This window comes from Lampetra planeri, chromosome 30, assembly GCF_965212315.1.
Source record: "Lampetra planeri chromosome 30, kcLamPlan1.2.h2, whole genome shotgun sequence".
In the NCBI taxonomy this organism is placed as follows: domain Eukaryota; kingdom Metazoa; phylum Chordata; class Hyperoartia; order Petromyzontiformes; family Petromyzontidae; genus Lampetra; species Lampetra planeri.
The window spans coordinates 91367-118182 of record NC_136136.1 but is presented as its reverse complement, the minus strand read 5'-3'; the positions used below and the strand labels follow the sequence as shown (position 1 = coordinate 118182).

General features: G+C 45.5%; 1 protein-coding gene across 8 annotated transcripts in view; it reads left to right on the top strand.

The window, feature by feature from the left end:
* LOC144728751 (signal-induced proliferation-associated 1-like protein 1) overlaps positions 1-26816 on the top strand; it is a 150661-nt gene that overhangs the window by 70172 nt on the left and 53673 nt on the right. For 6 of the 8 annotated variants that reach the window (XM_078608367.1, XM_078608362.1, XM_078608360.1 and 3 more), the window contains exons 3-9: positions 430-1913; positions 2796-2935; positions 4017-4205; positions 14352-14526; positions 16959-17062; positions 23029-23186; positions 24162-24747. In XM_078608367.1, the coding sequence (XP_078464493.1) occupies positions 430-1913; positions 2796-2935; positions 4017-4205; positions 14352-14526; positions 16959-17062; positions 23029-23186; positions 24162-24747 (2836 nt within the window). Of the gene's footprint in view, positions 1-361; positions 1914-2795; positions 2936-4016; positions 4206-14351; positions 14527-16958; positions 17063-23028; positions 23187-24161; positions 24748-26816 lie in introns of all 8 variants that reach the window. The other 2 variants (XM_078608361.1, XM_078608364.1) reach the window with 2 other exon arrangements.

Sequence of the window (26816 nt, the reverse complement as noted above, 5' to 3'; positions counted from 1 at the left end):
CTAACTGGGAAGCTACTTACATTAAAATATAAACAGCGAGCTATATGGCTTGATAAGATTAAAAAAATATTAAACTTTGCGGAAGAACATAAGAGATTCGCCGTTCCTGTCATGGGTGGAGGTGGCAGACATCTGAATAAGTGGATAAGGGAAAATAAATTATCATTGATTTTGCGTCATGCAACAGAAATGTGTGTTATATGCCGTGCCATTGATGAGCATGTGAATGGGAGTAACGGAGGCTGCTCGGAGACGGGAACAGAGGTGCGCAGCTGGCACTGAGCGCTGGGCACGGCACATGTGGCTTTGACGAGCGACACAGACAGATTCCTACTTGTATATTTATCTTCTGGCTTTCCAGGCTGTGGAGGACTGAAGCAAAATATTGAGGGTTGAGTTGAACATGGACGACGTGAATCCGATTCTCAGGGGCGGTAGCTACCTCATCAAGTCGAAAAAGGCTGCCGCTGGCGCCTTGGCAGGCACACCCGGCCGCAGCGACAGCTTTTACCTGCGCAACAACGGCGTCCCCAAGATGGGCACGCGCGCCTGGGTCTCCCCGTACGGTGCCGCGTGGGACGGGCGGGGCGGCGGTGTCACCAGCGACAAGCGCGGTAGCGCCGAGAACGTGTTTGGCGACGACAAGGTGGACCCCAGCACTGCTCCCACGCTGTCCACGCCGTCGTCCGCCAAGGGGGAGCGGGGGCTCACTGTTCCCGTGCGCCGCTTCCGAGACTCATCGGAGGGGCGCAGGCGGCCAATACCGTTTCAGTCGGACGGATTTGCGCATCAGCAACATCAGCAGCAGCCCCTGCGGCACCGCAGCAGCAGCGACGTGGCGCTGAGCGAGATGGACGGCGACGGTAACATCACCATCCACCCGGGCGCGGTGAACCCCAACACGGGCGTTTCTCTGCGGCGTGAGTACGGCAGCACGTCGTCCATTGACAGCCGCTCGGCCTCCAACGCCGCCGCCGCCGGTGCCGGCAAGCAGTGGTTCTTGGGCGGCAGCAGCGGCAGCATCGGCAAGGCCAAGTTTGCGGACCTCCTGAGGGTCGGCGATGCCTTGGCCGCATCCACCCTGTCGGTGAGTCAGCACGAACTCGACGACGGCAGCTCGGAGGAGGCGCGTGAGGGCCGAGGAGGAGGAGGCGGTGGTGGTAGCAAGTCGCGGCGGAAGGACAAGTGGGAGCGGTCGCTGAAGCGCCGCTCTAAGTCGGATGTGGGCGAGGCCTCCATCTTCCACAAGCTGCGCACGGGAAAGTCGGACTCTGACGGGACGGTGCAGGAAAATGGCGAAAAGGCGGACGAGGCCGGCGCCGCCACCGTGGGGGCGACGGCGGCGGCAGCCTCGGAGCGCCGCTCGTGGCGCTGCCCCAAGTGCTTTGGGCACTACGACGTGCAGAGCGTGAATTTCGACCTGCGCTCATCGGGCCAGGGCCAGCAGGGCTCGGCACAGCAGATCAAGAACATGAGCACGGGCGCGTCGGCCGCCTCGCTGTCGGCCAAGACCGTGGCCATGATGGTGGCGGCGTCGGCGGCGAGCGGCTTCAGCTCGCCCGGCGGTAGCACGGAGGAACTGGACGCCGCCCGCGACGAGCCCGGGGCGCAGGCGGCCGACGCGGGCGACGGCAAGGGCAACGAGCTGGTGCAGAGCTGCCCGTTCTTCCGCAACGACTTGGGCGGGGAGGTGGAGAGGCAGATCAGCCTGTCACGGGCGAGTGTGGGGCTGGGCGCGACGGGCCGCGCGGCCGAGGCACTGCTGCACCTGGGCCCCACCAACGCCAGTGTCTCCGTGCTTGAGGGCTGGAGCACAGACGAAGGCCTGCGCAGGGGCGACAGGGTCAAGCGCTACGTCATCGAGCATGTGGACCAGGGTGCGCGCTACTACCGGGACTACTTTTTCGGCAAAGGTAAAGCATCTTGGGTTGGGAGCTGGCGAGTGAGTCGTACTGTGCGTGAGTCTGTCTGATGGCTGAATGAATTTGTTATCTGGTTATTTTGGCTGTTGTCATCAGGATGTTTTTAATGGTGGTCCTTAGACGATTGGCTAACTGTTCTCTGATGATGGGGCCTCTAGACAGACTGACTGAACCATTTTTGATGAAGTCTTTAGGCAAGATAATCGTCCCTCCATCAATATCAATTTTAAAAAAATATACGGTTCTCAGTGAGTATGCTCATCAGCGTACAAATGCTGAATAGATAGGACTAATAATTCCACCGTCTTCAAGCTAATAGACTACATTTATAAAAATCCCTAATTAGGAAGTTTGATTGTTTGAATTTTAGACACAGCACTGACAAACCATCTCTTAAGTTTAACAAAAATTATCATTGAAGGTTAAAAGTCTGTAAATAAAATTTGAGTATTGAGAATTGTTGTTCTCCGCATTAGCAGGAAATATTCTCACAATTACTTTATTGTGGTAATCGATTTTGTTGGTGGGTCGATGTATTGTTGAATGCCTAATGATTCAAATCTGGCAAAAAAAAAAACACTTGCATTTTTAATCTGCGCAGTCTTTGATTGCTGTACAACATAAGCTTTCAAATGGCTCCTCGTTTATTGAAGTTGATGGAGCGGTTTAGGAGGAGTTCTCTGGGCAAATATGTATGTACAAATTATCTGCTTGTGTGGATATGTGGGGAAGTGGTGGTGCAGTACTCAGCGAAATGTGCTATGAACCCAGTGACCTAAATATTAGTCCAAGCCTAAGACACGCAACTTGTTTGAGGTGTCCAGTGTCTGGGCCACCGATTCATACGAATTAATTACTTCTCTATGCAATCAGCAGAGCATCAAAACTACTTTGGCATGGATGAGAACTTTGGGCCGGTGGCTGTGAGCATTTGTCGGGAGAAGATGGAAGATGCGAAGGACAGCACACAAGGCCCCCAGTACAACTACCGCATCATCGTCCGGACCAGCGCGGTGAGAGGATGCATGTCCGTTTTTTGTGGAAGGTTTTTAACGAGTTCAGGAGCTCATTGTGGCCAAAGCCATTGATGCCACCACAGATCTACAATGCATTCTATCCCTCTGCGAGAATTCCGTAGCTGCTTGCACAGGAGAGATTCGACCTCAAAGATTTTCCCAGACAGTATCCCACCATCGAGTATTTAGTCTCCTCCTTTGTCGCCGCACACGCAGAGGCCATTTAGATGGCTGTGTTGGTATCCGGCCCATTATAAATATCATGCCCAATCATATCTACAACGCTTTCCTGCCGTGTTCTCTTCCAGACTTCTTTATTGCTTACCCTGTCTTGCCACGAACTATGACAATTAATGCGAAATACTTTAAGTGCATTCTAAAATAATTTTTCAAACTATTATAAGAATTGACATTGCTGTGATCAAAGAGAAAAGGTTTTGTTTCAGTTCCGTCTGTGTTCATTGCAAAGCCTTTACTAGGCCACAATCACATTTCAACCAAAGGTTAAAACAATTTACAATTCAATGTTTACTTTACGTTGATTGTAAATAAAATACAATGAGTATTTACGAGGGATTCGGATATTTTAGATATGATGTGTTAAAAAAACATCATCTAGAATCAATCCCATCGACAATTGATTAGAATAAAATTTCATTTGAATACCGTAATAAAAATAATACAATGTATTAATAGTATAACACGTAATTACGCAATGTGTTGTGTAGTCGGAGCACCTGCCCCCGCATCTATGGTCTGCACTTTCACCAACCCGCACTGACCGGCATAGTGAAGTACGGTCAGACAACCCCTACGAACCACACGGCATAGGGAGGCCCTCATCCAGCAGTGGACTAACAAGGGCTGTACACGTATGTGTTGAAAGTGCATGTAGCCTGGTTCAAGCACCGTGATGACATCAATACCATGTACCAGCCAATCACAACGAATCGTAGTGAAGCGCATTGACCAGCCAATCACAACTATTGCTGTTATCGTTGCTGTTGCATGCGCCGTCTGTAATCCGCGCAAAATTCATTGACTGGTCTCCTTTGTTCCTCACGCGCGCACGCGGCAGCTGACCACGCTGCGCGGCTCCCTGCTGGAGGACACGGTGCCGTCGTGCTCAAAGACCGGCACGGTGCGGGGGCTGCCGCTGCGCGACGTGCTCGAGTACGCCGTGCCCGAGCTGCACGTCTCCTGCCTCCGGCTGGGACAGAACACGCCGCGCGTCACCGACCAGTTGCTGTGCCTCGACGAGCAAGGGGTGGGTGTCGGGGAAGGGCGGCTCGCAGTGGGACTGGTGGTGGATCTCAAGGAGTGGGCGGCAATGGGGAGGGATGCCCCCTTACCCCCCCCTTGAGATCCTGAAAATGTGTACTTTATTTAAATCATTTTTTTGCCGAACGATATTATTTTTAGGAGGTTAAGAGCATACCAATGCTTCGTTTTTGTTTAATCTTACCTATGAAAGTCACGTTTTGTCTGTCTGTGTGTGGACACACCTTATGATGCTTTAACCTGACAAACTACTGGGTTTACGTTTCAACAGCTACACACATACGACACAATATGCCCCCAGACGAAACATGGCTATTTGTTTTTCCCATCCGTCAAATCTAAAGTAGTTAAATTAACAATGTATTATTGTTATATCACTGCGCTGAGGGCGGCGCCAAACCACGCATCTGCGCATGCTCAGAAAACGCTGACTCGTCGTTGCCCCTAGCAAACGCACACACGATCGGTGGGGACGGGGGGGGGAATTCTCATCCCCCCCCCCTTCCCAATGGTTTAGGACAAGAAAATCGAAAGTTTGAGAAAGCAAATTTAGTAAAATTAAGAAGTGTAATACAATGCAACACAAAGGGTCGGTTAATACACAGTTAACGCATAGCCTGGTTGATTAACATTCTTCAAAAAGATTGTTAAATTAGAAGTAAAGTGTGATAAAACACAGACACGGAAATAGCATAAACTTTCGATTGTCTTGCTCTAAATCATTGTCTCTCCTCCGGCCACTGTGGTCCGGAATTCCACACTGCTCCCTCCTTGTCGTCCCCTCGTTTGTCTGCTGGTCCCGCCTCCTCAGTCCTCTCTCTGCCCCGGCACCTTCCCCCCATCTCTCTATTTAAGGCCTCGGCACAGATTCGTTGTCCTTCTGTTTGTCTTGGTGAGTGTCTCGCTCTGTGTGTCTTTGTGTGTGTCTCTATCTGCGTGTGTGTCTGCCTATGCTGTTCCCGTATCTGTGTTTTATCATTCATTCTTACCTGATGATGGTTGCTTGTGTTGCAACCGAAACGTCGTATTCTATTATTTGATTTGATTTTCTACGTGACTTTCCCGAAAGAACCAAAGAGTAATTCCTGCAGTCACGAAAGATTTGAATCTAGTTTAAACTACTACATATTCTGTTATTTTTTTCGGTAAAGTCACGTAGATAGAAAAATAATAAAAATAAAGTGGTATTTGTCTTAGACCTTGCAGCCATTCACTGGTAAGACCACCTCTTCTGTACTCAGCTCACCTGGTATCGTCGATTAAGGACATCTCACTGTCCCCAGGTGATTTGATCGTTAGTTTTGATGTAGTTTCTTTGTTCACCAAAGTTCCTGTGCCCGATACAATTGCAATCATTGAAGATTTGGTCCAACAAGGATTGAATGCTGATGTACCGGCCCTGGTGAGACACTGCCTCACCAATACATACTTTACCTGGAATGGAAGATTCTACAAACAAACTGAAGGCACCACAATGGGTTCTCCCTTATCTCCGGTCTGAGACACGTCGCTTCGTTTCGATTGTGCGGTCAGAATATCCATACGTGTCCAAGCTCACTGGCTAGGTGGTGCTGGTCGGAGATGCAGTGTTTTGTTGAGGAAATTATTTTGGGCTGGGTGGTGGTGGGAGTCAGGGTTTAGATAGGAATCTGTGTGGGTGGCTTTCCTATAGACAGAGTGTCCCAACGAGCCATCAGGTCTCTTCTTGATCAAAACACCCAGGAATGGTAGCTTGCCATGATTTTCCACTTCCATGGTGAATTTGATAGATGGGTGTATGGAATTGATGTGGTTGAGAAATTGGTATAGTTTCATCCGGCCATGTGGCCAGATGACGAACGTGTCATCTGCATACAGTAGAACCTCTGGTCACGAACGCTTCTGATCACGACCAAATTGGGTTCCGACCAAAAAATTCACGACATTTTTTAATCTGGTCACAAACACATACTCGGGTGGCGATCAAACACGGCCGTGGCCGATTTCCCCTTCCGTGCCATTTTTTTGTAAGCGCCAAATTTCCTGTTGTTTGTTTACAAACAGTGACCCACGTGTGGCCGCTTGCTCAGTCAGTCTCGCTTAGTAATCGGTCTCGGTAAGATATTAATTTTGTGAGTGTAGTCATACCCCTCCCCCCTCATTCAAGCCGTAATTTAGAGAGCGAAAGCGCTGAGTACGTAAATCACTAACATAAGAACCTGTTAATCTCTTATCGCATCATTCATATGATGATGCGGTGAAGTAAACGTTCATACGATATTACGGTGAATGCTTCCAAAAACAATACTGTACCCAAATATTACTGTTAACTTACTTTCAATAGAAACATGAATTGCTCATACGAATATTCTCTCTCTCTCTCAGAATCGACCGACTGATGTAGCAGACGAAACAATCATCTTGTTGAACAATTCGTAACCTTGACGCGGCAATGTTAGTTTTCTCTGTTCTTCAAGGTTTCTCAGTGTTATTCAATGTTTTTACATTTTGTTAACTATTACACTGTGAATTCTATGGCATGATTAACTATTTTTGTGCTTAAAAATCTTTAAAAAACTATATTTATATACAGTTCGTAGGAGTCTGGAATGGATTAATCGTATTTACATACAATCCAATGGGGAAATTAGGTTCGAGTCACGACCAAATCGGGTTGTGACCAAAGTTATGGAACGAATTATGGTCGTGACCAGAGGTTCTACTGTATCTCTTCCACAAGGAAGGACGTCGGGTGGATGTCTGGATGGCGTCTGTCTCAAATTTCTCCATGGTAATAGGGGAGAGCCCATTGGGGTACCTTCATTCTGTTTGTAGAAAGTACCATTCCAGGTGAAGTAAGTGTCCGTAAGGCAGTAACTTACCAACGAAGGAACATCAGGATCCAATCCCTGTTGGACTAGGTCTTCAATGATTGCAATAGTATCAGGTACGGGTACCTTGGTGAAGAGGGAGACGAAACTAACAAGCAAATCCTCCGGGGACAGTGATATATCCTTGATTAGTGAAACCAAGTGAGCCGAAGCTGAGGCGGACTTGCCCGTGAAGGGAAGCAGAGTCTCAGACAGAAATCGTGCCAGTCTGTATGTGGGTGAGTTAATGGTGCATATGTAGTAGGTTCAAATTAGGTGCACACACACGCAACTTGGAGGCAACACTATTTATTAAACGATAAATAATATAACACTCTACATGAGGTGGTGACCACCTTCCTCAACTCACTAACACTCTGGAACACGACACAGACTGGACCAGGCAGGCAACGGCCTGCCTGGCCCAGGACGACGACTCGGGACTTGACGACCGAAGATGTCTTCACCTTGGAGTACAGTACAACAGCAGCCTCGCTCTGCGTTCACACCACGCTTATATTTGGTTTCGCGTGGCTGGCTCCGCCCCGGCGTGGCTGGCTCTCTTCAGGCCACGCCTCCCTTCCCAGGACACGCCTCACTTCCCCCACCTCTGGGAGGATCCGGATCCCTCCACCACGCGACCCCCCAGGCACCCCCTTGGGGCCCCCAGCCTTCGTACGGGCCGACACAGTAGTGACCTTTCTCTGTCACTACACATACAATAGGATGGAGTGGAGTACCCTCTTTATGGATTTTTGGAAGGCCGTAAAATCTGGTTGGTCTAGCAGCTGAAGTTTTTAGAGAGAGCTGTTTGGTGCGTTCGATTAGGGAAGTCGAATTAGTGATGATTTTGTTGGTTTTAGTAGCCAAGCTATTGGTAGGGTCTCTGTTCATTTTGGTATAGCAGCCATCATTGAGAAGGTCTTGGGTTTTGTTGTATGTGGTTTAAGTCATAATGACAGTGGCATTAAACTTGTCGGCTGAGAGGATGACAATATCATCTCTCTTTTTTAATTGAGCGAGTTCAAAACGTTCATCCTTGCTAATGTTGCTAATGTTGCTAATGGGTTTCTTAGCATTCTTGAGGATAGCAGCAATTCAAGATCTTGCAACGTCTGCCGGGATGTGTCCCAGACCTTTGAGGTCTACGTCGACCTGGGCAATGATGTCATCCACTGGGATGACTGCGAAATTCAACCCCTTGGCTAGTACCAATTTTTAGGCTGGCAGAAATGGGTTGTTACTGTGATTGATAACAATCTTGTTAACATCTAACTTTTCCAAGTGTGGTTCGGGTTTCTTTCTTGACAAGAGGTTGAATTTGGCAATCAGGTTGGCTCTGCTTTTGGTTGACATTGAAGCAGCTGAAGAAACAGTCATGTTATCCACATGGTCCCCCAATCACATGTGGACATTTTGTCTGTTAATGCTGAATGTGATTGTAAGAGAGTCTTGTCTAAATTATCAAGTTCAAATCGGAGCAGCGTTATTCTTTCTGAGATTAGGGCTGGACTGGCCTTGAACAAGATCTGTTTAGCGTTAGGGGAAGCAACAGCAGCAGATGTGAGTGTAAAGGCGATCGGTATCACCTTGTTGTTGCGGCATCTCTTTGGAAGGTGAGAGACTCGATCAGATGTACCTTCTTGTCTCGCAGTCTGTTAAAATATCTCACAGTTATGTGGAAGCCCTCCCCGTAGTGTTGCAACTGAAACGTCGTGTTTTCTTTTGTTATTTTGTCTATCTCCGTGACTTTACCGAAAGAACCAGAAAGTATGGATTCCTGCAGTCACGGAAGCTTCAACTCAAGACTACTACGATAGTCAGTCGATGCTACTGTAGAGTTAGTCGTTACTACTATAGTCAGTGGATACTACTATAGTCAGTTGTTACTACTGTAGAGTCGGTAGATCCTACTATAGAGTTAGTAGTTACTACTATAGTCAGTTGTTACTACTATAGAGTCGGTAGATACTACTATAGAGTCAGTCGTTACTACTATAGTCAGTGGATACTACTATAGAGTCGGTAGATACTACCGTAAAGTCGGTAGATACTACTATAGAGTTCGTAGTTACTTCTTTGGTCAGTGGGTACTACTGTAGAGTTGGTAGTTACTACTGTAAAGTCAGTCGTTACTACTATAGTAGGTCAGATAGGCTGTGACGGTCCCACCTGATGACGGAGACTTGTGTTGCCTCCGAAACGTCGTGAGTTTATTATTTTATTTTTATTAATTTTAATTTCATTTTTTTACCTACGTGACTTTACCGAAAGAACTAAGAGTATGAATCCTTGCAGTCACGAAAGCTTCAAATCTAGAATCAGTAGATATTACCGTAGAGTCGGTAGTTACTACTATAGTCAGTGGATACTACTATAGAGTCAATAGATACGGCTATAAATTCAGTATATACTACTGTAGAGTCAGTATTTACTACTATAGAGTTGGTAGATACTACTATAGAGTTAGGCGTTACTACTATAGTCAGTGGATACTACTATAGTCAGTTGTTACTACTTTAAAGTCGGTAGATACTACCGTAGAGTCGGTAGATACTACTAGAGTCAGTAGATATTGCTACAGTCACTAGATTCCACTATAGTCAGTATATACTGCTGCAGAGTCGGTAGATATGACTATAGAGTCAGCAGATACTGCTATAGAGTCCGCAGATAATGATACAAAGTTAGTAGTTACTACTTGAGCCGGTAGATACTACTGTAGGGGCAGTAGATACTACTATAGAGTCGGTATATACTACTGGGCTCAGTAGATGCAACTACAGAGTCAGATACTACTACAGAGTCAGTAGATACTACTACAGAGTCAGTAGATACTACTATACTATAGAGTCGGTAGATACTACTGTAGAGCCAATTACTACTGTAGAGTCAGATACTACTACAGAGTCAGTAGATACTACTATACTATAGAGTCGGTAGATACTACTGTAGAGCCAGTTACTACTGTAGAGTCAGATACTACTATAGAGTCACTAGGGGGGGGGTGGTCGACAATTTTCAGAAACCTTTTAGATCAACTATTTACCCCCCACTTTCTATAACTTTTTTTTTTGCAAACCTCTTATAATTTTGTTGACAGACAAATGGACAGACAAATGGCACGCCGGGCTTTCACAATAGCTTAGTATTTGTGTACGTGTAGTGGTGTATTCACACGGACACTTTTAGCTTTTCTCCTGTGTCACTTTATTATTTCGCATCCTGTATGGATGCTCCTCACACCAACACAACGCACCCTTGCTCCGAACTCCCTCTCTCTATACTCCGCTAGCCCATCACGTAGTACTCCGCTAACCTGTCACTCTTCTCTCACACCTCCACCTCGTCGTTGCCCCCAGCAGGGGATCAGCCAACACCGCTTGGGAGGACGAGGTGTAGAGGGCAAGGTCCCAGGCTTCTTCTCCCTGGCTCTTGTTTTCTTCGTTCCTTCAGCTCCAAACCAACTAACCCGTGTTGCTCCGCACACACCTTTATACCCCCCTCCTCATTAAGGGTCATCAGTTACCCCCCATTAAGCTGGTGCTTCAGCGGCGCTTCCTGCACGTGCTTTTTCTTATCATCTCCCGCCTCTCTGGCGTCTAGAACCGTGTTCCCATGCTCGCACCTGCCTGTGCCCAAATGCACCCGGTTAATTACTGCTTCTCCCCATAATTGCTGGTGCCTCTCTGGCGGCTACTCCATATCTTCACGCTTGCACCTGCTTGCCCTCAAATACACCCGCTGTTTGCAACCCCCGCGTGTTAATCCACTATATACGTGTATGTTGAGTTTTTAAGAGAAGTTCTTAAATATATTTTTCCCCCGGGCAACGCCGGGTACTTCCCGCTCGTAAATATATAGAATGTAATCAATGCGAGGTTTTGATAACTTTGTGGACCCATCCACTTCCTTTCTCCCCACCCAAATATGCCCACCTTCGGAAGTTTCTAGATAATAATAAAATAAATGAATAAAAAACCTTTCGACAACTTACTGAAGGCGCTGTACTTGGCAAAGTAAATATCACATCCCAAGGGTCAGGAAAATGTTTGAAGACCGAGGAGCTATTTCGAGTGTCTCGTGCCGGTGTGCGAACTCGTTAGCGTTGCGCTGTGGAAAGCCGAGCGCGCTGGATTATGGATGAGCCCTTTTGTTGTGCGCGCTATTCGTGGGCCCAGCGTCGATCGGCTTCTCTTCAGAAGCAACTCATTAAGTGAAACGGAACCTGCGTTGGAGGAACAATTAGCCAAGAAGCTTGACATGCAGCCTCGGATGAACTGACACATTCCATTAAATGCACATTTAACGCCATGCCAGAAATGTTACTAATTGTGTTGGGGATTTAGGCGCTTGAGTGGGAAAGGGGTGGTGGGTAGGGGGGACAAGGATGAAAGGGTGCAGCAATAAGTCTCGTTGAGGAAACGGGTGTGAATTGTCACGCTTTCAACTCCCAGCCCCCGATGAGCTGCGCCTCGGTCGAGAGAGATGATTGGCACAAGATGTAATTTGAACGTTTGCGTGTGAGCGATCGTGCAGCACAATGGTAGCAGCAAAAGAAAGTATAATATTGGTTCACTCGTTCATTCGATTGTTCGTTTGATCAGTTATTTCTTGACTTAAAGCTTTCGTGACTGCAGGAATTCATATTCTTGGGTCTTTCGGTAAAGTCACGTAGATAGGTTCAAAGAAAATAACAAAAAATAACAAATCACTATGAAAGTTCGATCGCAACACAAGTAATCGTCATCAGGAAAATAATATCGTGATGTATTATATTTTGAAGATTACATCACAATCAAAAAGGATTACACTGAGATCGATAGATGACCTTTATTTCAGATCTATGAAAAATAAATAAACCGCATTTGCTGTTACTATTTGTCTATCTTTGCTTAATATAAGACACTCATTTCAGAGGGATCTGATGGATATCTTTTGTCAATTACATTATCCTATACTTTTTTTTTATATGGGCCGAAACCAGGGTGTGCAGGGAAAACCCTCGTGGAAGAGAGAACGACTCTCAGGCATTGCACACAGCTTGTCAGCAACACCCCGGCTGTATCATTTCCTCCAGGCACCTCGTGAATTGAGTCACCCACATCAATGTACTTCTCCATATCTTGACAGTGAACGTACCGTCTGTTTTACTGAAACTCTTCATAGCCTTTATGCAGCCATCTGGAACGCTCTTCCGATATTAGGAAGCCACTGGAGGTATGCACTTTCAAATAAAGATTTTTACTAATTTATTTCTAACTGCTTTTTGTGTTTAGTTTATTCTCCTTCCCCCTGAACCATAAATCATTGTCTTCTTGGTTCTTTCGGTAAAGTCACGTAGAAGGGAAATAATAAAATAATAAAAATAAAACATAATAAAATACAATTCTCACGACGTTTCGGCCACAACGCAAGCAGCCGTCCTCAGGTGAAGAACATGTCTGTCGGAAAGACAGCGTCTGAATGAGCACCACCAAGCTTGGCAGCGTATATTTAAGCTGGGTTAGAGGGGGAAGGGCGCATTGACAAAGGAATTTGCATATCAATAGGAATTTAGCATATTTATGGAAAATGCAGATATGGGATTAGTCACTACTTGTGGAATGCGTAGGAGGTGGGGGGGGTCTCAAAGTCATATTATGCCCGTGAATTATGTAGGATTAGCAGCATCAAAGGGAGGGAGTAGGGTTAGCAGTAATAAAGGGAAGGAATTTTAATAGTAAGGAGCTGTAACAGCTAAACCACCACATAAAAAAACTAAAATATAAACTACATCAGTATCATCAATATACTAAATATACTCTCCAATAATGCACGGGCATAATATGACTTTGAGACCCCCCCCACCTCCTACGCATTCCACAAGTAGTGACTAATCCCATATCTGCATTTTCTATAAATATGCTAAATACCTCTTGATATGCAAATTACTTTGTCAAGGCGCCCTTCCCCCTCTAACCCAGCTTAAGTATACGCTGCCAAGCTTGGTGGTGCTCATTCAGACGCTCTCTTTCCGACAGACCTGGTCTTCACCTGAGGACGGCTGCTTGCGTTGTGGCCGAAACGTCGTGAGAATTGTATTTTATTATGTTTAATTTTTATTATTTTATTATTTCCCTTTCAACGTGACTTTACCGAAAGAACCAAGAAGATGAATCCCTGCAGTCACGAAAGCTTTAAATCGAAACATAAATCATTGATTTTCACTCGGGCTGCTGGGCCTGTAGAATGAAAAGCGGGGGTTGCCATATTTCCGGTTTGACCGGAGCGGGACATTTTTTGCAAGATCTGGGGCTTGTGACGACAGAGAACTCCCATCAGAAGTCCCTGTGATAGGTGTCTCAAGGCGATGATAAATTATGAATGCCACTGCATTATCGAATGACGTACACATGACCCGCTCTTGTTTAGTGACGGTGCGGTGGATGTGCTAATGTGTTTGAATAATGAATTAATATGAGGCAGTGGATGGTTGTATTTAATAATAATTTTTCAAACATCTTTGGGATCAAGTGCTTGCTATGTATTGTATTTCATAAGCTCTATATTTGTGTTCGTAGGTTTAAAAATAGGGTTTTTCACCTATATATGTGAATGTGACGGTGAGTGACCAATGTTAATTATAATGTTATATTAGGGCTATCAATCCTACATATGGCACCCCAACGAGTCCAGTCTATGCTTATAATTAAGAAAATCCTAAAATCTATGTTTTTTATTTATTTGGGCCTCAAAAAATGTTGGTCTTGAGGTTGATTAGTTTTCACTCAGATGGCATAGAGAGCCTATTTTCCTGAATTCCTTCAAGTTTCATTTGATGTTAAAGCTGATAAAAAGTTGGTGAAGCCCGTTCCTATGACATTTTGGACGATAGTTTTTTGTTGTTCAAAGTTATCACACACACATGTACTCTGTGTGTGTGCATTAGCCAGTTCACCTGTCGATTCAATGAATGATCAGTATTCAGGATCACAATTGTAATTTAATTCATTAACTTGATTTTAACATTACAATATGATTTGCATAGATTCTAGTAACGAATGCTTGCCCACGTTTAGATGCACGTGTCGTGAATCTAAAATTGACTTTTATTCTAATTATAGCGCAAAAAACGAAGTCAGACGTCAAGAATTATTGATTGAGAAATCGGTTTCTGCCATAGAAATGTGGATTTTTCACGAGTGGCAAGGAATACGATTGACTAAACTCTACAGTACCATTATCACCTCCACTGCCGCTCGCATTTGAGTTCTAATGGAGCGCTACCCATCTCCCCACAGCTGAGCACGCACCACAAACTGGGCATCATGTACTGCAAAGCCGGCCAGAGCACGGAGGAGGAGATGTACAACAATGAGAACGCGGGGCCAGCGTTCGACGAGTTCCTCGACCTGCTGGGCACGCGCGTTCGCCTGCAGGGCTTCGACAAGTACCGCGCGCAGCTCGACAACAAGAGTGAGTGCCGGCGCACGCCAGCAGGAGGGTGGTGGTGGCTGCTGCTGCGGCGGCGGCGGTGGTATTGGTAGTGGAGGTGGTGGTAGCAGTGGTTATTGGTGGTGGTGGTAGCGATGGTGGCAGTGAGAGCGGAAGTGTCAGTGGTAGTAGGGATTTTTTTGTCGGTGATGCTGGTGGTAGTGGTGGTGTTTTCAGTGGTGGTAGTAGTGATATTGGTGGTAGTGGTAATGTCGATGGTGGTTTGTAATGGTGGTGGCGACGGTGGTAGTTGGTGGTGTTGCCGGTGGTGGTGGTAGTGGTAATATCGGTGGTGGTGGTTGGTCATTTGACCATTTATTTTCCTGTGGTGTTATGCCTGCCAGGTGCTTATTTCAAGAGAAGATGGTTGCTTCTGTTTACAACTTTTTACAATTTTACCAGATTTTTAGTTATTGTTAATCGTTACCTTTGAGATCATTTTAAATGGGGAATCCTGGGTGAGGAGCATTGTGACAGGGTGTTGTGGCAATGTAATTCAGATTCCTGTGACAAATCAGGCAGAGGGTAGTGTTTAATAATATACCAAACATGCCAATGGCTACCTGTGGAAACCAGGGTAGGTGAATAACAAACGTAGTCTAACGTCCTTTTCTGAATCTCCTTCCATCCAGCCAAACTGATTGCAGGAGCGGGAATCATAAGGAAAGGCCTTTGTCTAATTACAAGCAGACCTACAGTTATACTTATTTTACCTTATCGCACCAATGAAGCGTTTCAAATGAAAGATGTGGCTGTGGCACGGTTTGTTTTACAAAGCACCCCACCAGCTGCTTGCACCCAGTTTCACCTCCACTCCCCTCAGTGTCCACGTTTGCTTTGGCCACGTTCCACATTCGAAATTTCACGTTGGTGGAAAAGTAATTTTAAATAAATTCTGATTGTACACTTTTATTCTGCCTAAGGATTTGCACCTGGTTCTTGTCGGAGAACCGGACTCCGGTTAGAATTGGTCCCCTAAGGCGCAGGGCCTTTTACATTCACTCCCTCCTCAAGATCGTCAGCAGCTCATAATTAATGTAGGAACACGTGGCCAGTTGTTTAACTAATGCACCGCGTAGATTGTCGAGGCAACGCGCCGATGAAATATTCATCTTGCCTTAGTATCCATTTAGTGTTTACCCATCTGCTCGTGCAAACGTTAAGCATACACAATGTGCAGAAATGAAAAGAAAACAACTTAAAATATTAATACAGGCCCACCATGTTCTCAAGTGCTTTAATTTATTTTAATGTAGTATCATAATTGATTTTAATTTTCCATTACGTTTGTAGTGGTACATTGGTAATATGCGTCGAAACTGGAAGGCGTACTCTCCAACGTATTTTTTGGACCGTCATACCGCGTGTTTTCGACGGCATACTTGCAGCTCTGAGCTTGTCGAGCAAAACGTCGGACATCATGCCTAATAAACGTGCATTGCAACCTGCAAATGCATCGGAGAGCCACCAAGCACAACTGCAAAAACTTAAGGAGCAGTCAAAATGTAAATAACTCTTATGCTTGGTACAGGGCGAATGGGTTGCATCCTTCTCGGTGGTTATGACAAAACTGATATTTGTTGTCTGCATTCGTGTGGCTCGCTGACCGAGGTCTGGCATTTTTCTGACTGGCCCAGACCCCGGTTCTTGCGGGTTCCAGCCACGCACTTCTCTACAGCTATCATATACATACAATCATTATTGACTGATGTAATGTTTCATCACGTTTTAAAAGCTGAAAATTGGCCCGAATATAATGGAGTCTCTGTAACTGCAAAACTCAACAAATACAACCAAAATGTTGTAACTTATGACCTGCAAAATTTTGAAAACTAATTTTTTTTAAATCTTTGCTGAAGAAAGTTTGTTTGGTTTGAAAATCTGGAGGATCTGAAGGCTGCTGAATCCAAATAGGAAATCAGAATTTGTAAAATGAAACTTTGAGTAAGTTTAGTAGTGGTGACGCTCGAGGGAATAGATACAAGGTGAATCCTGTACCCTGCCCAAAAATGCCTTAACATGAGACCTCTCAGAACTAACACAACACTGCATCATGCTCCTTCGCGATCTCTACGAGCGGTTCGCTATATATCACTCCTGAAGTAAATATTTACAAACTTTATCCCTCACAAACTTATTTTGTGCAATTATTTTCTGACCAAACTGCACTCACGCCGCTTGAGGACGTGGTTTAATCACAGGCTGCAAGAGCCCAGATTCAAACTCATTTTCTCAGCGGTGTTGGCTCATTGCTCTGGAATAGGATTGACGAATTTCCACAGATAGGAGTTTAGCACTAGCAGACGTTCATTTAATAGTGGAGACAATTTTAACTCTTTGAGTCACGTGGAAAAAGCTTCCCTGTGTCGTCGAGGCTGACCCAACAGTGCTGGTGCCACGTGTCCCCTCCACAGCGGATTCGACGGGGACTCACTCCCTCTACACGCAGTACCGCGATTACGAGATCATGTTCCACGTCTCCACCATGCTGCCGTACACTCCCAACAACAAGCAGCAGGTATGACTTGCGCTCACGTTCAGACTTTGCTGCCCATTCATTTATCTCGGATTCACAGTGACTCGGCATCACGTGGCACGGGGAGCGATCGGGTTTTATGATGTGCAGTGGTAGAAGCACGCCATGTTCCTCCTGCGATTCAGCGGTGTTCTTAATTAATCAGAGGTGCAGACTGCGACGGCCTCTGCTTGTTAACGAGTGCGTGGCAACAGCTATCTTCCAGCCACAGGAGGAGTCTCAGGCAAGCCGGGTCAGATGGTGTGGTGTATCCACAACGGAACAGCCTCTGGGGGAAACATAGGTGCCGACTCTGATTTCATGTTCCCACCGTTGGCCCATTAACGGTTTCTGAGGTTTGGTGAGAGGGAGAACTTAGGGGTGTGGCAGTCATAATAAAGGAAAGGTTTTGTTTTGCTTCAATTTTACTGCAGATATTTTTGACAAGTGAATAAGGGGTGTGACGACGATGGATCATTTCATTGGTTAAAAGCGATTATTCTTGCACAAAATCTTGTGTGCACGTATCGTCTTTTTCTATTCGTTTTCACTCTCGTAATGGGTTCACATCATGACTTGAAGCCATGAAGAGCGATGCCGTTCACCACACTGAGAAAACAGAACATGCTCAGTGAATCGAATAACCACTCTGAAGTTTTTCAATTGATCGAATCACCCCACTTGCAGTGGCTCTGCATTTGTTTCACCCCTTACAAGAATATAAACCCCATCCTTGCTAAGACAGTATAGTAGGAAGCTTTCCCGTTTTTTTGTGTATAGGTGAGGTTTTGTTGTGCACCAATCATCGCTCCAGATAAGCCGCACAGTTATGAATGAGAGTTGCATTTTACATTTGCATTGAATGCCTATTACACGTGGAAAATTTTCTGCACAGCTTGCTATTTATCTATTTATTACTTTTAACAATGTTGCTGAAGACAGGTGTAAAGGCCTTACACGTCAAGTAGCTAGCAACAACAAAACAGCTCGATCAAAGTTGTGGCCACGTGATCCCCCATTGGGTGTGTACAGCAATGTGTACCGCTAAACTGCATTGTGCAGTTTTCGTTTGTTTTGGAATAAAAATAATGCTTTCATAAAAAGCAAACACCTTCAAAAGATTCTGACAGAGAAATGTTGTTTTTGTAACACAAAGTTGCGGTAGATCAGTGCCAAGTTTGTATACAGTAGTTCATAGTAATATTGCATATTCTTTGGTTCTTTCGGTAAAGTCACGTAGTTATAAAAAAATAAAGTGAATAAAAATATCACGATGTTTCGATTGCAACACAAGCAATCGTCATCAGGAAAAGGGGTTAGCCTCTAAAGGCAAACTGTTTATAAAGGTTTAAAGATTGGCGTAGCCCAAAAGTATGACGTTTCGACCGCTTGTGTTGCGATCGAAACGTCGTAGTTTTGTTTTTTTGTTATTTTCTTTGAACCTATCTACGTGACTTTACCGAAAGACCCAAAGAATATGAATTTCTGCAGTCACGAAAGCTTTAAGTGCAGTTAAAATGTTCGACTAATGTTTTAATGGATGCTAATTATATATGTACATTGGCTTTGATTTTAAGGGAACTTAGCTTAGCTCTTTTCTCTTGATTTGCAAATTATTTTGTCAAGGCGCCCTTCCCCCCTCCATCCCAGCTTAAATAGTCGCTCCAAGCCTGGAGTGTGTCATTCAGACTCTGTCTAATCGACAGACCTGCTCTCCACCTGAGGACGGCTGCTTGCGTTGTGGCCGAAACGCCGTGAGAATTATTTTATTATGTTTTATTTTTATTATTTCCATTCTACGTGACTTTACCGAAAGAACCAAGAAGAGGACAGATGCAATAAACTCCACATTCCTCATTAGCACACCGCCTTATAACGTACAAAATTTATATAACTGCAAGATGAAAACGCGTAAATAGATGTGTGGCTTCGTTGAAGTGCAAATAGACAGAGATTACTACCTCAGGTTTATTTAGGCCCTTGTGCCACCTGTAATTAAGTGATAGACAGCGTTAAGTCTCGAGGCAGCGTTAAGTCTCGGGCTTCTGGTGCTCTGGATAAGGCTCAAGTCTGACCATAATTATGTACAGTGTATCGCACACGAAGCTATTTCCAGTTCTGCCACGTAGGATTATTGTAGGCTTTCAATATTGTTCATGTGCTCATATCCATGGCTGCATCAGTCGAGAAACTATATAAATTGAAAACGGCTAAGTCTAATTTATGTCCACTGTTTGCTTTAGATTACAGAGATAGAGCTTTGTTATCATCAAACACTATGAGTATTACGTCTACCTTCTCGTATTAACAGTAAGAATTAAATGCAATTGTGACACAAATCCGTTTCTGTGCAATATAATTGGCATTTGTAAATGCTAATATGAATTTGGTTGTTTTGTAAAAGGGCAGAGCTGCTGTACAGGGAATCTGATGTAAACAACGCAACTGCATGGGTATTTGCGGTTGTCCCGTACAGCTCTCAATGTTTTTCGGGTTGTGTCGTGTGTTGTTCGGCAAGTTCAAGTTTCAACATTATTTTATTTAACCAGGTGAGAACTCAGGAGACCAGGATAGAGTCTCTGTTTCAAGAGTGACCTGGGGCACCAAAAAGGCGCAAAGCAAATAAAATGCAAAAACAGAAATGCAAATAAGAATCTGCACAAAAAACAACTATCACATTAGAAATTTTAAATAATGACAAAACAGCAGTAATAGAGGATTCCATGTTGTGTTCACTTAGTGTGCAGTGTTGTGCCGTGTTGGGTCGTGCGCCTCAGTGATGTTTGATTTGCATTCTGCTATGTAGCAGTTTTTTATGTGAGGCATAATGTATGGTTAACTCCAATAAATCATAAGAATAGGCACGTTTCGTGACAAAGCTCGCAGATTGTGGGAAGCAGTGGCAGTCGCTCGGGTGATTTGACAGCCACGAACTTTCATCTACAACACAAACCGGGCAGCATATTTGAAGAACTTGTTCGTGCAACTGAAAAACACAAAATTTCACGTTAAAATCTGCTCACCAATTACCGAACCTTGTCTTCAAGACGAAAACAAATATTCAAATCCATCCTGAAATTGTCTTAATTGTGCACTGTAACTGAGCTACATTCTTGGTGCAAGGGAGCAAAGTTGGCAAAGTCCCTGATTGTGCATCGTCGGCCCACCGACCGACCGTCATCGCAATCCCGGGCCGCGTGCGTATTGCACAACGCATGTGATGGCACTGCCAGGGCTTAGGTGGTGGCGAGGAGCCAGCGCGGCTCAGCATGGGGCCGATGTATTACACGGATTTGTCTCGCCGGCTCACCCGCCCGCTCACCCGCCCGTGCCGTGGGGCGGGACAGGTGGGCGTGGCCAGTGTGCTGTTTGCTGTTGGTGGCTTTGCGTTTTGGCTCTTTGGACCTGTACTTCGGCAAATGTCAAATGTATTCACATTAAAGCAAAAAGAGCATTAATGCAAAATAAAAGTTGTATTTAATTATAAATATTGTAAGTCAAGTGCAGGCACAGGATAAGGCTACTAATAATGGTTTGGTAAAAGATGATTGTTATTTTACTTCACAGTGGAGAAACAACATCGGTGCAAGGTTGAGCAATACACCAATGCACAGGGAGGGATGGCCAGTTGTTTAATGTTGTTGCTTTGTTTCGAGAGATCAATACCATCTTACCATGATGTGCTAATTACAGGGCATGTCTAAGAAGCGTTTAGATAGTCATACAGGGCCTGGGTTTGATTTATAAACCCAGGCCCTGTGAGGCACGAGTGTTACCACTTACCACTGTGCCAACACCCTAACGCCGGAGTGGAGTGGCAAGCTTTGGCGAATGATTTTGCGGAGCCCACACCCCTGGTTCCATCCTTCAAACATGCGCAGGCAGAGTTGGCAGAAGCCTCCATAAGCCACAGAGTCCAAGAATAGCATTCCTTGAATAATTGAACTCATGCAGCCACACAGGAATGCACACATTCAGTGGGATTCTCCAGCTGTGTTTTGTTTTCAGCTTATTTTATATATATACAGTTTATATATATACAGTTTATATATGCACAGTTTATATATCCAGTTTATATATGTGCAACGGGTTACTTTTTTTATTTAACGGCACACCGCGGCACAGCACACGTTATTGTCGGTGCATACAGCTGCTTTGCAATTGTCCTTGGCGTCTTGTTCTTTGGAGCCAAAACTTAAATTACTAAAGCCAGCTTGCCTCTGCTCATGATGCATTGAATATCAAAACCCGGCCAGAGTTTGCTTGTGTTAAACCAGTGCTGCTGAAATTGTGCATTCCCAGAGGGCCCGTGCAGCTGATGGGATGTGTAACTACATACTTTTATTTTTTCACGTCGAGGGAGAGATATGTGAAGGAGGCATATTGTCTATTTATTTATTTTGTTACTTATATTACCCAGAACGACTCTGTTATTAATTATTGCATTAGGTTGGCTGCTTGGCCTTTCTTTCTCCAGGTACTTCCATTCATTGTGTTTTCTAAAGTCGACCATATCATTCCATCTGACCCTCAGTTTTTCCTCTAAGGCATCATGGCAATGTTTATCTTTCATGCAAGGCAACTATGTAGATCAATGTGTCATGTGCAATGTTAATGGTTAGACAGAAGCTTGCCCCAGGGTGGGAAAAGGCAGCTAAAATGGAAACCAAGTATGCAGTGTTAAGAGAGACTGGTGTATTAGGAGATGAGTGTTTGCGCCAGGGCTGACACCTGTCTTACTTACAGCTCTGAACATTGGACTTAACCAAAACAACCAGAACATAATTTTCTGCAATTGAAATATAAGAACGTACTCTGTATGTGAAGAATGTTTTGCCATGGTAGGGTACGCGATTTGGAGGTTCTGAAATTAACAATACGATTGGTTGAGGCTATTGACCGAGACATACATTTTATGTACGTATGTTGAACTTCTTTCGCTCCTTACGTCGCCAACCGTGCTCATTTGAGTGGCGCCCAGAGGTCGGGGAAAGTCCCAAAACCAATTGGTGAACCACAGTCGGATGAGCTGGCAGACGGAAGTGATGAGGCGCGTTGGCATAAACTGTGTCGGTTGTGACAACTTCTTGGCCCTAAAGATGAATCCTTGTTTGCTTGAACGTTCTGTGGTTGGTGGCCGTGCGAAAACTTTTAATTTGGTCAATGTTGTGCATTATTTTAGTATTGTTTTTTTGTTCATGGGTTGCTTGAGATTAGCCAACGAATGTAATTATCCTTAAGTATCCAGTGTGTTTCCGTGTCTATTATTATTATTGTTTTAACCTTTTCTACCCTCACATTTTTTTTATTTTAGATTATAGCTTTTTCCACCGTTATATTTTCCACAGTTATACACATGTGGTTTTTTGGTGTCAGTGACGATTAATGTTATGGAACTCATCGAGCAGGGCATCTCCCTGTGCCATAGAAAATGACATCATAGAACTACTTCTGAGGTCAGTTTACCAAGACTCTTTATCCGCACTAGGGTCGCACTTTTTACATGCCCTGCTAAGAGTGTTTGTTACATATTAAATAGACTGATAATTTTAATACTCAGAGATATAATTTAGCCAAATAATTGAAAATCAAATTAATATCATGTGAAGTGTATTTTGTTTAGCCAGGTGAGAAGTCTCGAGACCAAGATAAGTCTCATTTGCAAGAGTGCCCTGGAGCACCAAGATTACAAAGACAAAAATTTTAAATAAAAGTACAGCTATGAAGCAAATAAAAATCGGAGCAAAAACAACTGTCACATGAGACATTCAAATGATTTCTGCAACATAAAGATGAACATAAATTATTTTTGTGCAGTCGATGGTGAGCAGGGCATTGGAAGACCATCATCTCTGCTACACGTGAAAATCCTGCTTAACCATGGGGTGTTTGCCCAAATTCAAACCTCTCATGTTTTACCATCATCGTGTTGTTCGGTCTCTCTCCCTCGTACTGTCTCTGGCCCTCAGCTGTTGCGCAAGCGACACATTGGCAACGACATCGTTACCATCGTTTTCCAGGAGCCAGGCGCACTGCCATTCACTCCGCGCCACATCCGCTCACAGTACCAGCACGTGTTCATCGTGGTGCGTGTGCAGGACCCTTGCACGGACAACGTTTCTTACAGGTCAGCCTTGAGAGCACGCGTTTGAGCACTCATGACACCATCATCATCATAACCATCATCGTCGTCAGTTAACCTTTATACCACGCCTCCCATGCAGTGTGTCTCGAGCTGTCCCTCTGTGGCATGAGGTGAACATAACACCAGCCAGCGAGTGGGCAGGGTTCATTGACAACACCTGAAACAAGAAATATTCACTCTTTAAAGGTTTGTTTCAGAGCTGGGCTATTTGATAATTATTAAATAATCGCATTTGTGGATCTCTGCAAGATCCACTAACCCTGCCTCCAAAGGGCCGGATTACTGACATGCATACCAGTGCGGACACCATTAGTACTGCAGATAGTCACGTGAAGATGCATTAAAATTAATTTTTATGCTCACAATGCACGCATCGAATTGCACGCTTAATAATGATATCTTGGTAATCCTGTATGTTCTATGCAATTGGTTTGCATAGGGGATGGGATTAATTTTTTCCTAACTTGGCGCCTAATAGGATCTTTGGCACACGTGAACACACACAGCTCAAGCCGCCTCTGTCAATCCAAGTGGCCCGAGCAGTGGCAGAAGTGAATGAACGTGCTACATTAGAGAGAGAGAATACCCAATTTTTGTGGCTAAGATGTTTGCAGGGACAGATAAATATAAAATCGAAGTGGGAGGTATCATGTGGTCGTGAGCCGTATGAATTGAAGTCCCAGGCCCTCTCCAGCCTGTGGGTTCCCTTTATGTGAACTTCGCGGTCACAAGTGCTTGTGCATTTTCCAAAATTGTCCCAAAAAGTAATCGAGTCTGCATTAGGAATCGCGTCCGCGAATTGTGACGGTTCCACGAATTTGCAAGCCACAAACACGGCCGCACACCTGACAGTTACCCACTTATACATTTTCTCACTGCCAAACGCCACCGCCTGTTTCCGCCACCCCTCCTCCGTCCCCTTCTCCCCCTTTCCCCCATCTGCGTCGGTGTGCGCAGCGTGTCGGTGGCGCGCTCAAAGGACGTGCCGTCGTTTGGGCCGCCGTTCCCCAACCGAGCGCGATTCCCCAAGTCGCCGGCATTCCGCGAGTTCCTGCTGAGCAAGGCGATCAATGGCGAGAACGCCGCCTTCAAGGCCGACAAGTTCCTGGCGATGGCGACGCGCACGCGGCTCGAGTACCTGCGCGAGCTGGCCGAGCACCACGCGACGGGCACCGCCCTCGCCGACGCTTCCGCCTCCACCAAACTCGGCGCTCTCATCTCGCTCGGCGGCAAGCGGCGCGAGAAGACGGCCGGGCGGCCCGGCGCCGAGATCGCCGAGACGCCCGGGGCGCTCGCCTGGCCCGTGGTGGCGCAGGACCTGGCTCGCGCCTGCGAGCTCGACTGCTGGCTAGCGGTGTCGGGGGCGCGGGCGGCGCTGATCGACCGCGCCGTGCGCACCGTCGTGTTCCACGTGCCCGGCAGGGACGTGCTGGGGTGGACGAGTGGCTCGAGCAGCGTGAAGCTGTTCTACGGGCGCGGGGAGTGCGTGCTGGTGAGCCGAGCCGAGCCCGAGGATGTCCGTGACATCACACTGCGGCTGCAGGTGCGTCGTGGCGTCCCGCGTGGTTCGGCGATGGCGCTGCTGGGAACTTTGGTTTGTTTGTCGTTGTCATTGTAGTGACGGTGATTCAGCGCTATCACACTTGTCACGGCGATGGTCGTTATATCTTAAGCGGCATTGATTTGTATTCTTCTATCATCTTTGTCATGTTTGTTATTATTCCATGATCGTCATCAGCCCCTCCATTATTATGGACGGCTCGCAATCAGAAGTTTGCGAGTTCAAATCCTGGTTAGTGTTCGAATCCGCCCGTCATCACTTGGTGGAGAAGCCAACAAGTGGCTGGCCTGTGGATGGACTCTCCCCTGCCATAGGAATGTGGACATTGCCACCACTGCCTCAAAGCTCATTTGAATGGTAAATCACTTATTAAGAATAATTTAAAATATAATTTTCCTATTTTGAGCATCTTCATCATATCATTTTTTCTATACATAATTGACCTTTTACATTCAGCATCATCATATATTAACATCAGATATATCATTATTGTTAGCCTATCATGATCATCAACGTCATCACAGTCATGCCTGTATCAGCTCATCACATTGTAACCTTCAGAAGAGAACGTTATCACATTTTTCACAATTATTATCGTTATATCGATATCACTACCATAGTCAATCATAATCATCACCTGCGTATCATTATCCTGTCTTCACAATCGTCTTTCACATCATGAGCACGACCACTTTTGGATTCCTGCAGTCACGAAAGCTTCAAATCAAGATTCACTTTTGTTCCATTCGTCATCACTTGATTCACTGTCACCCTTATCGCCACCGTTACCCTGTCTTCATTGTGATTACTCATCATGAGTTTATTATTTTTATTATTGCCATGCGCATAGCTCTCATCATCAGCATAACCTTTGTTACAATAATAATATCGTCGTCGTCACCACTAACGTCCTGACCGCCATTAGAGAAACCTCTCCATACTTCCTAATATCATTGTACATGTTCCACACGATTGGGCATAACGTTGAGATGGCAGTATGTGTCCGTGTGTATGCGGTAGTGCAGACCCGAATTCGATTACCGCTCACGGCCAACACAAGTAACGATTATCTGAACCGATTCTGGGCCTCCTCTCGATCGACTCGGCCTTAAATAAGTACCTGGTGCTGTATGTAAACATCCCCACTGGGAAGACAAAGGTGACCGAGCAGGGTGCTGGCCACACCACTCCCTCGTGTCCCGTGCTAGCCTTGATAGCTGCTTGCTAACGGCATGCGCCCTGCCAGTCTGTTCAGGCCACAAAGGAGATTTGTGTCTTTGTTTTATGTTGCACTCAAGCCCGTGTATGTTTGGACATCTACACCAAATCTTCCTGTTCTGTCACACTTAATCTCCACTACCCTTGGTGCTGAACGTTTTAATCCTACGCAAACATGTCTCCAATGCTCAGCCTCAATTATTTGACGGTGAAGTATGTTTTCAGACGTATCTGTTGCAAAAAAGACCCCACTTTTCCTTGACCAAACTGGAGGTCATGTAGAGGGCAGGACCGAATTGCATTAGCGAGAAGGATTTAGCCTCCAGGAAAATGTGTCTGCCGCTGCCGCCTCTGTTCTCCTGCACGTTTACTGGGTCATTGGTCCTTTTTCTGCAACAGGACTCTTGCAGGGATATACGCGGTGCATATCCAGATGCGCCTATGAACACCGATTAGCATAATTGGATATTGTTTTGGATGCAAAGGAAAAAATTTCAGCTTGATCCCTGCTTGCACTCTGGTTTTAACAATGTTTGGACTGCGCGTTCGTGCACACCTGCACGCGTGCGTGCATGTGTGCACTACTCCACTTTATGGGGAGTGGTAGTGTAGCGGTTAGCGCGCTGCGCACCGAACCCAACGACCTAAGGTCGATTCCTGCTCATGGCCAACACCAGTTACGATTATTTGAAACGGTTCTTGGCCTCCGCTAGGTCGACTCAGCCTCAAGTGAGTACCTGGTGCAGTGTGTAAAAACATTGCCACTGAGGAGACAAAGAGGAGGCAAAGGCAGCCGGGCGTGGTGCTGGCCACCGACCCCCTCGTGCGCCGTT